This window comes from Lactuca saligna, chromosome 1 (genome assembly GCF_052625555.1).
Source record: "Lactuca saligna cultivar CGN05327 chromosome 1, ASM5262555v1, whole genome shotgun sequence".
Lineage (NCBI taxonomy): Eukaryota > Viridiplantae > Streptophyta > Magnoliopsida > Asterales > Asteraceae > Lactuca > Lactuca saligna.
In genome coordinates, this window is record NC_136417.1 from 86,604,575 (window position 1) to 86,618,283 (window position 13,709).

The 13,709-nt window shown below is 42.8% G+C and overlaps 1 protein-coding gene across 1 annotated transcript; it reads right to left on the minus strand.

Moving 5' to 3' along the window:
* Nucleotides 1–7,535: 7,535 nt before the first annotated feature.
* Nucleotides 7,536–9,345, minus strand: LOC145040902 (UDP-glycosyltransferase 85C2-like). The gene is made up of 2 exons (XM_078988787.1): nt 8,837–9,345; nt 7,536–8,639 (listed from the first exon to the last, which is right to left on the minus strand). The coding sequence occupies exons 1-2, from the start codon at nt 9,330–9,332 to the stop codon at nt 7,693–7,695; spliced, it is 1,443 nt and encodes a 480-aa protein (XP_078844913.1). The 5' UTR covers nt 9,333–9,345; the 3' UTR covers nt 7,536–7,692.
* Nucleotides 9,346–13,709: the final 4,364 nt, after the last annotated feature.

Genomic DNA, 13,709 nt, shown 5'->3' on the forward strand with positions numbered 1-13,709 from the left:
GACCGACCTCGTCCCAACAAATCGGGGTCCTGCACTTCCTGCCATATAACATCTCAAAAGGAGGTCGATCAATGCTTGCATGATAACTGTTGTTATATGAGAATTCCGCTAACGGTAGATACGTATCCCAACTGCCCCCAAAATCTAAAACACATGCCCTAAGCATGTCCTCGAGAGTCTGAATCATCCTCTCGCTCTGCCCGTCAGTCTGAGGATGAAAAGCGGTGCTGAAATGGAGACGAGTACCCATCTCATCGTGGAATCGCTTCCAGAATCTGGACGTGAAACGAACATCTCGGTCCGACACCACCGATACCGGCACTCCATGACGTGCCACAATCTCTCGCACATAGATATCGGCTAACTTTTCCGCCGATATACTCTCCTGAATCGGAATAAAATGGGCACTCTTCGTCAACCGATCCACTACTACCCATATCGAGTCCACCCCGCGTGCGGTCCTGGGGAGTTTGGTGACAAAATCCATGATGATGTCCTCCCATTCCCACACGGGAATGTCTAACGGCTGCATCTTGCCGTGAGGTCTCTGGTGCTCCGCCTTGACCTTCCGGCAGGTCAAACATCTCTCCACATACCAAGCGACATCTCGCTTCATGCAGGGCCACCAATAATCAGATCGAAGATCTCGATACATCTTCGTCGCTCCTGGGTGGATAGAAAATCGAGACTTATGAGCCTCGTCCATCAATACGTGCCGTACCCCACCCCAGTACGGTACCCACACCCTACCATGAAGCGTCAACAAACCCCGACTGTCGTAATCAAACGAAGCTACTCGGCCCACTATCCTCTCGCACTTCTGCCTCTCCTCCTTGAGGCCCTCTATCTGAGCCTCCTTGATCCGCTCCAACAATGGAGTGATCACTGTCATCCTCATACACAGATCTCTGATAGGGGCCGTCGACACCTTGCGGCTCAGGGCGTCGGCCACCACATTGGCCTTCCCTGGATGATAAAGGATCTCACAGTCATAGTCCTTCAGCACGTCTAACCATCTCCTCTGTCTCATGTTCAAACTCGGCTGATCCATAAGATATCGCAAACTCTTGTGATCCGTGTATATAGTACAGCGGACCCCATAAAGGTAATGTCTCCAAATCTTGAGGGCAAACACAACTGCCCCCAGCTCCAGATCGTGGGTAGGATAATTAGCCTCGTGAGGCTTCAACTGTCTCGAGGCATAAGCTACCACATGGCCTCACTGCATCAATACTGCTCCCATACCTGTGATCGATGCATCACAATAGACTACGAAATCCTCTACTCCGTCTGGCAAGGTAAGGATCGGAGCCTCGCACAATCTCTGCCTGAGAGTCTCGAACGCCGCCTGCTGCTCAGGCCCCCAACGAAAAACCACCGACTTCTTGGTTAGCCGGGTGAGCGGCACTGCTATCTTGGAGAAGTCCTGAATAAATCTCCGATAATACCCTGCCAACCCCAGGAAGCTCCGAATCTCAGATGGAGACCTCGGGACCTCCCACTGCATCACGGCCTCAATCTTGCCCGGATCTACCAAAATACCTTTCTGGTTGACGAGATGACCAAGAAACTGCACCTCGCGCAACCAGAACTCACACTTGGAGAACTTTGCGAAAAGTCTCTCCCTCCTCAAAGTCTCCAACACCTCCCGCAGGTGCTCCTCGTGCTGCCCATGTGTCTTGGAATACACCAAGATGTCATCTATAAACACTATCACCAACCGATCCAGCATCGGTCTGCACACGCGGTTCATGAGATCCATGAACGCGGCTGGGGCATTGGTGAGCCCAAATGGCATCACCACGAACTCATAATGGCCATACCGGGTCCTGAAAGCAGTCTTCTGTACATCCTCATCTCTAACCCTCATCTGATGATAACCGGAGCGTAGATCGATCTTGGAGAACCAAGACGCTCCCTGAAGCTGATCAAACAAGTCATCTATCCTCGGAAGTGGGTAACGGTTCTTCACCGTTACTTTGTTCAACTCCCGATAATCAATGCACATACGATGCGACCCATCCTTCTTCCTCACAAATAAGATCGGCGCTACCCAAGGCGAACTGCTCGGCCGAATGAAACCCTTGTCTAACAGCTCCTGAAGCTGTATAGACAACTCCTGCATCTCAGGGGGAGCAAGTCGATACGGTGCTTTGGCTATCGGAGCCGCACCAGGAACTATGTCGATCCTGAACTCAACCTGCCTCTCTGGAGGTATCCCCGGCAAATGCTTGGGAAACACATCCGGGTAGTCACGAACAATAGGAACATCATCAATCGTCGTCTTGCCCTTCTCCCGGGCATCCAAGACGTAAGCTACAAAACCAGCGCAACCCTGCTGAACATAGCTCCTCGCCCTTGCGGCGGAACAAAAGATTGGTCCTCACTGGGGCCTCTCGCCCTGAATCACTATCTCTCCCCCACTGGGAGTGTGAACCCTCACTAGCTGAAGCTCACAATCAATCACCACCCCATTGGGGCTCAGCCAATCCATTCCCACAATAACTTTATTCCCACGCAGGGGAATAGGAACCAGGTCCACTGAAAACTGCTCATCAAATATCTGAAGGGAACACCCTCTATGTACTCTGCCGACCCTCACGGTCCTATCATCTGCTATCTCAACCTCTAGTGGACAATCCAGCTCCCCTGGAGCTCTGCTAAATCTCTTGCTAAGCGCAAGCGATACAAATGATCGGGTAGCCCCCGAATCGAACAATACCAAAGCAGGGATGCCGTTCACCGAGAACGACCCTAAATAAAACATATCATCAAGTAATATTCAAACGATATAATAACAATTAAAGATGAAGGAAAGATTCATACCCGTTACCACATCAGGAGTCGCTCACGCCTCCTCTGTTGTCATCTGAAATACCCTGCTCTTTGCCACTGGCGCATCAGCTCGGCCCTGCCGGCCATCCGTAATCCTCAAGGTGGCAGGGGCAGGTGCAACCACCTTCCCTGCTGCAGCTAAACTAGGACACTGGGACCTTTTATGTCCCCTCTGATTGCACTGAAAGCAAATCAGATCTGATGTTGTAACCGTAGTAGCAGGGGCCGTACAATCCCTACTCAAATGCCCAGTCCGACCGCACTTGTAGCAGCCGGAACTCCCTACCTTGCACACCCCCTTGTGCAATCTCCCACACTTGCCACACCGACCGTGGCTCTGCTGACTCCTAGACCTGTGATCTGAAACCTTGGGCTTTTTGCCCATACTGCCTGACCCCGAAACCGTCTCCGGTTTCCTCTTCTTCTCCATCTCGAGATCAATCTCCCTCTCTCTAGCTCTGGCAATCATGTCGTCCAGCATTTTACAACTGGACCGGCTCACAAATATGCGGATGTCACTCCGCAGCATCTCATGATAACGGGCCTTCTTCATCTCCTCATCGGCTGCATACTAAGGAACAAGAAGAGCCCTCTCCCTGAACTTGGCGGTGATCTCCGCCACTATCTCTGTAGTCTGGGTAAGGTCCTGAAACTCCCTAGCTAACTGCTGCACCTCAATGACTGGTGCAAACTCCGCCCTGAACCTGGTAGAGAAATCAGCCCAGGTCATGGCATCCAATGCCGCATCATCCCCGATGGCATGTCCGACCTCCTCCCACCAATCCCGTGCCCTGTCCTTCAGAAGACAGGATGCCAATCTGACCTTGTCCCCCTCGGGACACCTGCTAGTGCGGAAAGCGTTGGCCACATCCGCCAACCATCTAGTACTCGCTATGGGGTCCCGCGCCCCATGATAGTCTGGAGCCCCGCATGCCCTGAACTCCCTGAACGTAAGTGTGCGCGACCCCATCACGGCCGCCATCTCAGCACGGAAAGTACTCAATCTCTCATCCGTCAGCTCCAAAATACCCTCCTTGATCGAACCGAAGATCACAGGAGTCTACTCTAGTATGATGCGAGTAACCTCAGAAGAAAGGAACTCCCTAGTCTGCTCATCCATCTGCCCGACCTTCGGGCCTGATCCCGATCCTGATCCCCCTCCGGCATCTGAACTGCCGGCTGCTGGCCTTGGATGCAAAACTACCATTCTGAAACATATCATAACAACATCAGAACACTGAAATATCTCAAGGGATCATCATACTACTACTAGCTTCCTGGTCTTGTCTTGGCCTTCCTTAATTCGAGTACGGATCCTCTGCTTTCAGTAGTATGGGCCCCTACTACCTTCCACATCTATCCGTACTTTCCTCAAGAACTGCCTTGACTCCACCAAGTCACTTCTACTACTGCCATTCTCTGCTACTCTCATCCTAGGCTTGCCCTAGGGAAACCTCAAGCTCAACACGACTGGTCCTCAGCTGCTGTAGGTCTCCTCATAATGCCAGCTAGCCACCACCTAAACACCATCACATGTGATGAGGATCATATAATCCTTCAAGTAAAAGATCCGTCCCTACAACGGTTGGACTCAAACAAGAGCTGCGCAATAGGGCCAGTTCCAGCACTCTGGGATTATTCAAACCTGATCACATGTGGTGTGACGTGTTCACCTAATGGCTAACTCCCACTACTCAGAGCCCCACCAAGCACAAAGCAAGCACCATTCGGACAAGGGAAACATACTCAGGCAAAACAATTCTTATAACAAGAAACTGCACTAGCGTAGGATGCTAAGCTCATACTATCAGGCCTAACCTAAACAGGCTATCCTACTGCTGTCTACTCAATTCTAGCATGCAATACTCATAAAGTTGTAACACATAAGCAGGCACATAAGGCATTCTCCTAGATCCTTAGCCCTATACTAGCATGCTGTTCTACTGAAACTGAAACTGAACAAATAACTTGTATGGGTAATTTGGGAGTACTTACTTGAGCTCGGTTGACCGCATGCACACACCTCTATCTTGTTAAAAACAATTCTTTCTTTCTAAGTGCTTTAAAAATTCTTTTTGTAAAACATTTTTATTTTACTAAAATCTTTTATTTCCCTTAGTTTGAGTTCAGATACACCCGGAAGTGTATCCGAATCCCTCAAACCAGGGCTCTGATACCAACTTGAAACGACCCAAAAATACAACCCAAAAATTTCGCTTTTTTCGATATAATCAAAACCATAATCAGAGTGTCATATAATAAAACCATACGTGATGTATTCCAATATAATAGAAAACACTGTGCGGAAACTGTATCATACTACGGCAAATCAAAACAAACTAAATCAATCCCAGGCTAAAAGCTAAAGCTGTGGTGTGTGCGATGCCGTCACCCCGAGCTCTTCCCTTTGCTTGCAGAAGTACCTAAAACCAAAACTGAAACTGTAAGCATGAAGCTTAGTGAGCTCCCCCAAAATACAACATACCATACAATAACATATAAACACATATTGGGCCTTGCCCACTGCATCGGACCGAAGTCCGGAACTGACTGGGACCTTGTCCCTGCATCGGACCGAAGTCCGGAACTGACTGCATCGGACCGTAGTCCGGAACTGACTGGGACCTTGTCCCCTGCATCGGACCGAAGTCCGGAACTAACTGCATCGGACCGAAGTCCGGAACTAACTGCATCGGACCAATGTCCGGAACTAACTGCATTGGACCGAAGTCCGGAACTGACTGACTGAACATGGCATAGCATAACACGTCAACTAGCATAAACACATATACGACATACTACATCGGGCCATAGCCCAGAACACATAATACTTAACGCATAAAACATAACACGCAAGATCCTGTTCAAGCCACGAAGGCATCGAACATACTAACTACTGCATCGGACCTAAATCCGGAAACTACTGCTAACTGAACGGGCCGGCATTGTGGCCTTAGACTCGTTCCTACTGGAAGGAAACTCACCTCGTAAGCTGGCTGCTGAGTGTGTGGCTCGGGAAGCTAACGGCTGCTGCTCCTGAATCTCCTCGACTACAAGTCCATAAACACACTCAATCAAATACTAAACACTGCACTTGGGGTAAAATGACTCTTTTACCCTTGGTCAAAGTTACTCTCATTTGGACTGACTCGCCGAGTTGGGCCACCCAACTCGCCGAGTCCTACTCTCACTTTTCACTCTTACTTGTTGCTACTCGTCAAGTCTGGCATCGACTCGACGAGTACCCTCTTGATCCAAGAACTCAGACAATATTCATCCGACTCGCCGAGCCGGATGAACAAACTCGACGAGTTGTTCTTGATCTTTAAGAAGATTGCCTTGGACTCGCCGAGTTGATGAACAACTCGCCGAGTCCCTCCATCACTGAGTTCACCCTCAACTCGCTGAGTCCACTCTCTAGCTCACTGGGTTCACTCGACACTGGTAAAAATGAAGGAATCAGGAACTCGCGACCCAACTCGCCGAGTCGTTCTTCCGACTCGCCGAGTTGCCGCCATGTAACCGATTTTTACTTGATTTTGTTTGAATCCAATGCATACAATTGATAGATCTGAGTCCAATAAGCTGTTTTACCACGTAAAGTTTCCAACTTTACGTGTACAACCTCATGAATAATGGAAATAAGGCTAAAAGATGCACAAAATGGGTAGATCTATGGTTAACATGCAATATAACTCCAAAAAGACAGTAGATCTGGGCTCTACAACACCCCAACATTCAGATCCATAGATATTCCGACTTAATAAGACGTTCATGCAAGTGTAAGGCTTGAAACAAGCATCAACTAGCTCTTAGGAGAGCTCTAATGGAAGTTTAAAGCATATAACAAGATGGAACTCCGAAAATACCTCAATTAACTCTGATTTGGCCTTGGATCTTTGCACTACAACACTTCTCCTTGCTTCTTCCTTCTTCTCCTTCTTCACACCTTCACAAAATGGCACCAAAACACATATAAGCTCTTCAAGGGATGATTAGGGTCCTATCACTGCGTTCTCAGGGTGAGGGAGGCGAGAATGGGGGCTATAAGGTGGTATAAATAGTGGGCAACCCGGGGATTTAGGGTTTCACCCAGACGGATGGACTCGCCGAGTCCCCGGCTCACGCGTGCCCGAAGACGCGACCCTACTCGGCGAGTCAGGCTAGAACTCGCCGAGTCCCTCTTGAAAACTTACAACAATTACTAATTAATTGACGTACCGGGAACGGGTCGTTACATTAATACTTTGAAGCTTTGTAACAAGATATATGTAATTAATTTTGTTGAATGAATAATAAAGAATTATTTATGAGTATTATACTATCTTTTTCAATTATTTATTTTTATATTTCACTTTGCATGTTACTTCTAAATAATTTGATCATCCAAAATCTCACAATCGTTCTACTATTCGGAGTAGTGATTTAAGACTGTTATGAACAGAACGTATATTGTCTATATAGATTAGAATGACCGATGATATTTTATCATAACCTTTAAAACTTAATGGAACTACGAACAAAAAAAAAGTTTATAAGAATAATTTCCTTCAACCACTCAATTCACTTTTATACCCTCGCAAAATTTCATACATTTTTTCTCAATTATACATCTCGATGTGATTTTATAAGAAAACCTAACTCGGAATGTAACATTAATGGGTTAAAAATCATCATTTTCAATGTGGACGGACATCGTATAGCGTAAATAGAACTCAAATAATTTTGAATTTGACTCTAATGCAAATACATCTTACATCCAAATTCCAATTTACCCCTTTTACGCTTTATGAAAAAAATAAAAGAGCTATGCAAAATTAAAAACAAAAACATGGAACTTTAGCAAGTTTCTGATAGCTACTTTCTTGGAAACATAATAATGTCGTTGGCAAGCTTCTCAATATTCAATGAAGATGAGCCTTTCGGACCAGTTGCAATTTCAATCTTTTTCTTCCACTCCTGAGCTTTGCTCCTTATGCGCTTACCATTGTCTCCTCCAATCAACTCCTTCGTAAGCCTCTCCACTTCATCCCTGTTCACCTTATGATCGATCTCCATGCCAACTTCCCATTCCATGCACATTTGCCTGCAATTAGTTAGTTGGTCCCATAAAAATGGCCAACATAGCATGGGGACACCAGCCGTTAAGCTCTCAATGGTCGAACCCCACCCACAGTGAGTCAAGAAGCCACCAATTGATGGGTGCTTCAACACTTCCTCTTGGGAACACCAGCTTGCGATAAAGCCTCTCTCATTAATCAACTCTTGGAGTTCAGGAGGCAAGGCAGCAGACTCTCCAATAACCAAATCAGGTCTGATGATCCAAAGAAAATAATGGTTGCTGTTAGCAAGGCCCCAACCAAACTCTAGCAACTGTTCTAAAGACACTGATATTAAGCTTCCAAAATTGACATAAACGACCGAATGTGGTTCCTTTGATTCCAGCCATTTAAGGCACCCATCTTCTTCCTTCCAGAGACTGTAGCCCTTAACATCCAACTTCTTTGTTTCTTCTTCCAGTTGTATTGGATTTAGAAGCAACTCCAATGGTCCAATCGTATACACATGAGGAATCATGGATTTGAAAACTTTGATGACAGTTGACTCTAACTCCTCAAATGTGTGAATGATCATGTTTGAGACCCTCCTAGTTGCCTTTACGCACTCAACGACATAATTATAGGAATCATCATTTGGGTTTGTGGTTCTAATATAACCCGGAAGGTCCTTTAAACGGAACCCTTCTAATCCCGGAATCGAATCAATTACAGTGTCAAGATACCCATTGGTGAAGCAACTTTCATCTGAAACATTAGCAAATCTTAGGTACGTAAACAAATAAGTTATACTAATGAACAAATAAGTAAACATTTTCTAAACAAAAGTAAATTACCACTTACGTTTCTTCGTCCTTATTTTCTTATATACACGTATAAACAACAATATCAACTTCAAGATTTTTATAATTTGCTTGAGAAATGTAGGGAGCTAAGAAGCTAACCTTTAAATGGGATAAGTCCTTTCTCAATTAGAACTGGAGCTTGGTAATATCCCATGAAAGCACAAGCAGCAAAAGTCCAAAAATGGACGATCGGGACTTTAAGCTTCTCAGCAGCGTCAACGGTGAAAGGCATCATACCATCAGCAAGAATACAAGTACCTGGATTCTTTAACCTTCGCATAAGGTCAAGAAAGGGATCCAAGAAGTTGACCAGAATAGAGGCAGTGACTGCATACATGAAGTTTGGTGTACCCTCGGGAACACCATCAGGAATGGTCTCGAACTGGAACCCTGGTTCACCATCAAGAGAGTTTGGCCCTCCGGATTCGAGTAACTGCTTGTGGTTAACCTCGGTGTTGACGAACGTTATGTCCAGGCCACCCTTGTGGTGCAGTAGCCTTGCTAGTTTCAGCATGCACTTAATGTGGCTTTGTGCTGGATATGGTACGAATACTACATGTGGCTTGCTTTCGGTTTTCACCAGTACTGTTTCCATCGTATAAATGTGTGTAGGTGTAAAAGTTTTATGATATGAATGCGTAGCCGAGGCTTATTATATAGGGAGACGAGAAGTGATTAGGTGGAAGATATTGTGTTTGTATGGATTCGAAATTTGCTCTCACCGAAGCACAATATTTTATAAAACAAGTTTTATATTAGTATTATATTAATAACGTAATATATTCATAACTGAAGTATAAAATATTTTTTTGTTGGCAACAGGCACACGATTTCATAATCAAATTTAAAATGTCCCTGATATTTATACGTATATTTGCAAACCATATAACAAGACTTCTCTGGTAAACTAATAGCAATTATAAATCATATCACTCTCATGTAACAGGTCAGACGCTTCTATTTTTTACATTTATTTTTCCAGTGATTAATGATGCCTGGATTATAGCCCGTAGATGTTCACCTGCTCCTTCCATGGCCATATGCGATATGTGACATGTGTTCTCAAATTGTAGTAGAGAAAAGAATAGAAGGGAAAAAAAAAAAAAAACAGAAAATAAAATAAAATAAATTTTTTTTTTGGGTTCCCGAGTTGAAAAATGTGGAAGAAAAATTAAACGTTTTGTCATTCTCTTCAAATCCTTCCAAATTAAAAGAAAAGTTTGGATGAAAATTGATCATTTCATTTCCTTTCACTTACCTTCATTAATAAAACTCGGAACACCGGTTTCTTTTATTTTCTTCTCACTTACAATCTTTTCCTTTTTTTTTCCCACGTTAAGTTGAACTTTGGATGAATAAAATATACATGTTTTATTTGATTTAAATTGTAATGTATTTTATACCTATAATTATGATAAGTAAAGATGGGTAGATGATATAGATGATGAAATAAATTATGAGAGGTCTTGATGTTTAAGATGATCCAATCATCTAGCAGAGTATAGATGATGACCACAGTTTATTCTAAACAGTTTAGTGGAACGCTACCAGGCTCCCAACCTGTAAATATTTTGAACTAAGTGTCCACCAGATGTACTTCCTTCCCCTCATGGTTGCCTTATTTAACATATATTGTCGAGGAATCCCGCTAAGTAGTGTTGTCATCCCAATGACAATTCTTAGGATAGGTTCCTTGAATTAGATGTTTTAGGGACAGAAAGTGACGATAATGGGAATGGGTAATTGAGTTGATTGGATTGATGAAATTAATAAAATTAATTATTGTGGGTTGAAAATCCTATGTGCTCACCAAACTCCCAAGCATGACCCACTCAGTTTCTTGTAAAAAGGTAGTGCCAAGAGAGCATAGGACTAATGATCTGATGAGAGATCAATGGATTATAGGCCACTAGAATAAATAGATGTTGTAAGGCCTTTGTTAATTATGTTTATGCTTTTCATATGTATTGACAAAGACATCCCGAGATTTTTAATATAATGAAAACATATTTCTTTGGAAATGTTTTGACAAATTCTTTATTATATTATTGGGAGCAAATTCCATAACATATTTATTTAAAAAGGATATTTTGATTTTCAAATAAAGAATAAACAAATAAGTATTTTCTGGCCGTGAAATTGGGGATGTTACAGTTGACATCAAAATATGAGTTTAAGCGAACTAAGAATTTGTAGGATTTCTAGAGTTAAACATAGAATGTTAAGCGGTGATTGTGTGATGAATGTCCACTACCTACAAAGATGCCTTATATTCTATTATTTGATCAGATCTATGGTCTGTTGGCGATTAGATCTGGAAACTTTGTGTGTTTAGAATTCTAAACATATAATTACGGTATTTGAAACAACATGTAGCTTTTTGGAGTATCAAGGAGGATTAAATGTCTATCATAAATAAAGATCTCAATTCACGAATTTAGTGTATAGATCAACATGGTGAGAACCCAAATCGGATTCGAAAACGCTAATGGAAATGCTAATCAGCAGCCTGTGATTGAGCATGCATCGAAAGTAGAGTTGAACACGAGCTGATCACAATGGTAGGTGTCCAAGAAACGTTTTTAGCTAAGATGACCGAACAAATAGAGGATATGAGATAGATGTTGCATGATAGGGATGAACCTACTATGCCTGTTGAACAGTCTGAATTGAACTTTGAACAATCAGATGAAGGAAACTATAGTCAGAATATGAATCAAGTTGAGCCATGAGTAGGTAGAAGAAACTACCCCAGTGGAGGAAATGATGGACGTGGGTGTAAGTACAAGGAATTCATGGAATCCAAACCACCAAGTCTTTATGGAAGCCTAACACCGGTGGAAGTCATGGATTGGATCTCCGAGATGGAGATGATGTTTGAAAGTTGCGACCGCAGCAACAAAAAGTGTACCGCTTTCGCGGTTACACTGTTAAAGTCTGGAGTACTAAGTTGGTGGAAGCTACTAGCTAATACGACTTGGGAAGACATTTCGGTGGAACTGAAAATACAGTATTCCTCTGAGCAAGATCTTCTGGAGATCAACAACGAATTTTAGATCCTAAAAAAAGGGAAGAAGGAGTGTCACCGAGTAAGCTGCAGGTTTGCTAATGGATTGCCAACGGACTTTGGTCTGATGGTAAAGTAAGCAACCACTTTGAAAGTCGTCATCTGGGAAACTATGAATGTTGAGACCCAGATAAGAGTAAAAGGTTTGGAGAGTTAAGTTTGGCGAGAAAAGGAAGTTTAACGAATCTTCAAGATCCAACAATAAAAGAAATTTCTAAAAGTCTGGTTTCAAGAAGTTTGGAAGAGGAGTAGGAGGTGAAGCAAGATGGTGCGAGAAGTGCAAAAAGAAGCACTTTGGAAAATGTGACGGGGAAGTGCCTTGTTATAAATGTAGGAAGATTGGGCATTACACTAATAAGTGTACAACGAGTAAGTGGGTATGTTATAGGTGCAATGAAGAATGACACATTGCTAAGGATTTCCCAAAAAAAAAAATAGACGACAAAGCCTAACTTTCCACTAAGGCAAAACGTGAGAGTATTCCAGATGACCCTTGAAGCAGCAAGAGATGAAGCACATCTCGGTTCTGGTAATTTTCATGTAAATGGATTGCCGGCCAATATATATTGTTTGACTCTGGAGCAAATTACTCCTTTATATCATATAATTTTGGTGGAAGACTAACATTTCCTATAGAAAAACTTGATAATTCACTAGTTGTTGAAGTTACCAGTGGCAAATCAATAACTATTAGAGATTGTACGAAAAACATCAATCATCGACTTGAATGGGAATAAATTCCACAAGGAGTTGTTGTCTGTTGAGTTGAACGGTTTAAACATCGTATTAGGAAGGGATTGTCTTAGTGCAACTGATGTCGAGATACTAAGCAAGAAGAAGATTGTGAGAGTAACCCACCCGAAAGAGAGTCATTTATGGTATACAGAGACAAACGCAAAGTAAACTCTAGAATCATTTCCCTGATGAAATCCAGAAAATGTTTGTCTAAAGGATGCACATTATACATGGAATTTTGATCGATGCAAATAAGGAGAAAAATGAGATACAAAGAATACCAGCGGTGTGTGACTATCTGGAAGTCTTTCATGAAGATCTTCCCGGATTGCCCACAACCAAACAAGGAACAAGGAATGGAGCGGAGACCACACATTTCACAGTCTATCAGGTATTCTTTATATGTAACTTGGATGCATAAACTAAGGAGTCTTGGAATTAATAAAGAATGTTCGTTAGCTGAATAATAAACCAACTGTTTGTAAAATAACGATGTTTACCTTGGAAAATCCTATATTTTCCCTAATTGTAGTTTATTGAATTATCTGTTCCAAATCGTGGTGCACAAGTATCTACCATACTTAAGTTGGCTAAGCATTGTTCTATTTGAAAACCTTTGTATGAAAACCTTTGTATAGGAACCATTGTATAGAAACCATTGTATAGAAACCATTGTATGAAAACCATTGTATGAAAACCACTGCATAGAAACCATTGAATAGTAGTCTTATTACATAATTAAAACTAAATGATAACATGTTGTTCTATATCCTGAAAGTGTTGTTAATAACCTCCTGTGATCACTTAGTGCATACAAGTTATAGAGAACTAGATTGAACAGACAGTCGATTGGGTGATTCTACCCTAAGCCCACAACCAAACAAGGAACAGGAAATGAGGCTGAAATCACACATCCCACTGCAAGTTGGATGTTAATTTCATTTTAATCTAATGTACATACTAAGTAATCATATAGTTACTAACCATGTTGACTATTTATTAGGTATATTATTAAGTGAACCAGTCGTTGTCTCACTTATGGATTCTTATAACCATATTATGGACGATCAACATTGTGACGTATTCGAACATCGTGAAAAATGATGTTTGTCACCCTAGGCATGTCTGCCTAACTGTAGCTAGTAGTTCAGGTTCGGGCTTGTCACTCCT

Excerpts from the sequence above, each read along its gene's own strand:
- LOC145040902 (XM_078988787.1), bottom strand. The coding sequence starts at position 9,332 with ATGGAAACAGTACTGGTGAAAACCGAAAGCAAGCCACATGTAGTATTC. Across the intron at positions 8,640-8,836 it reads AGGACTTATCCCATTTAAAG|ATGAAAGTTGCTTCACCAAT; the intron begins GTTAGCTTCTTA and ends CTAATGTTTCAG.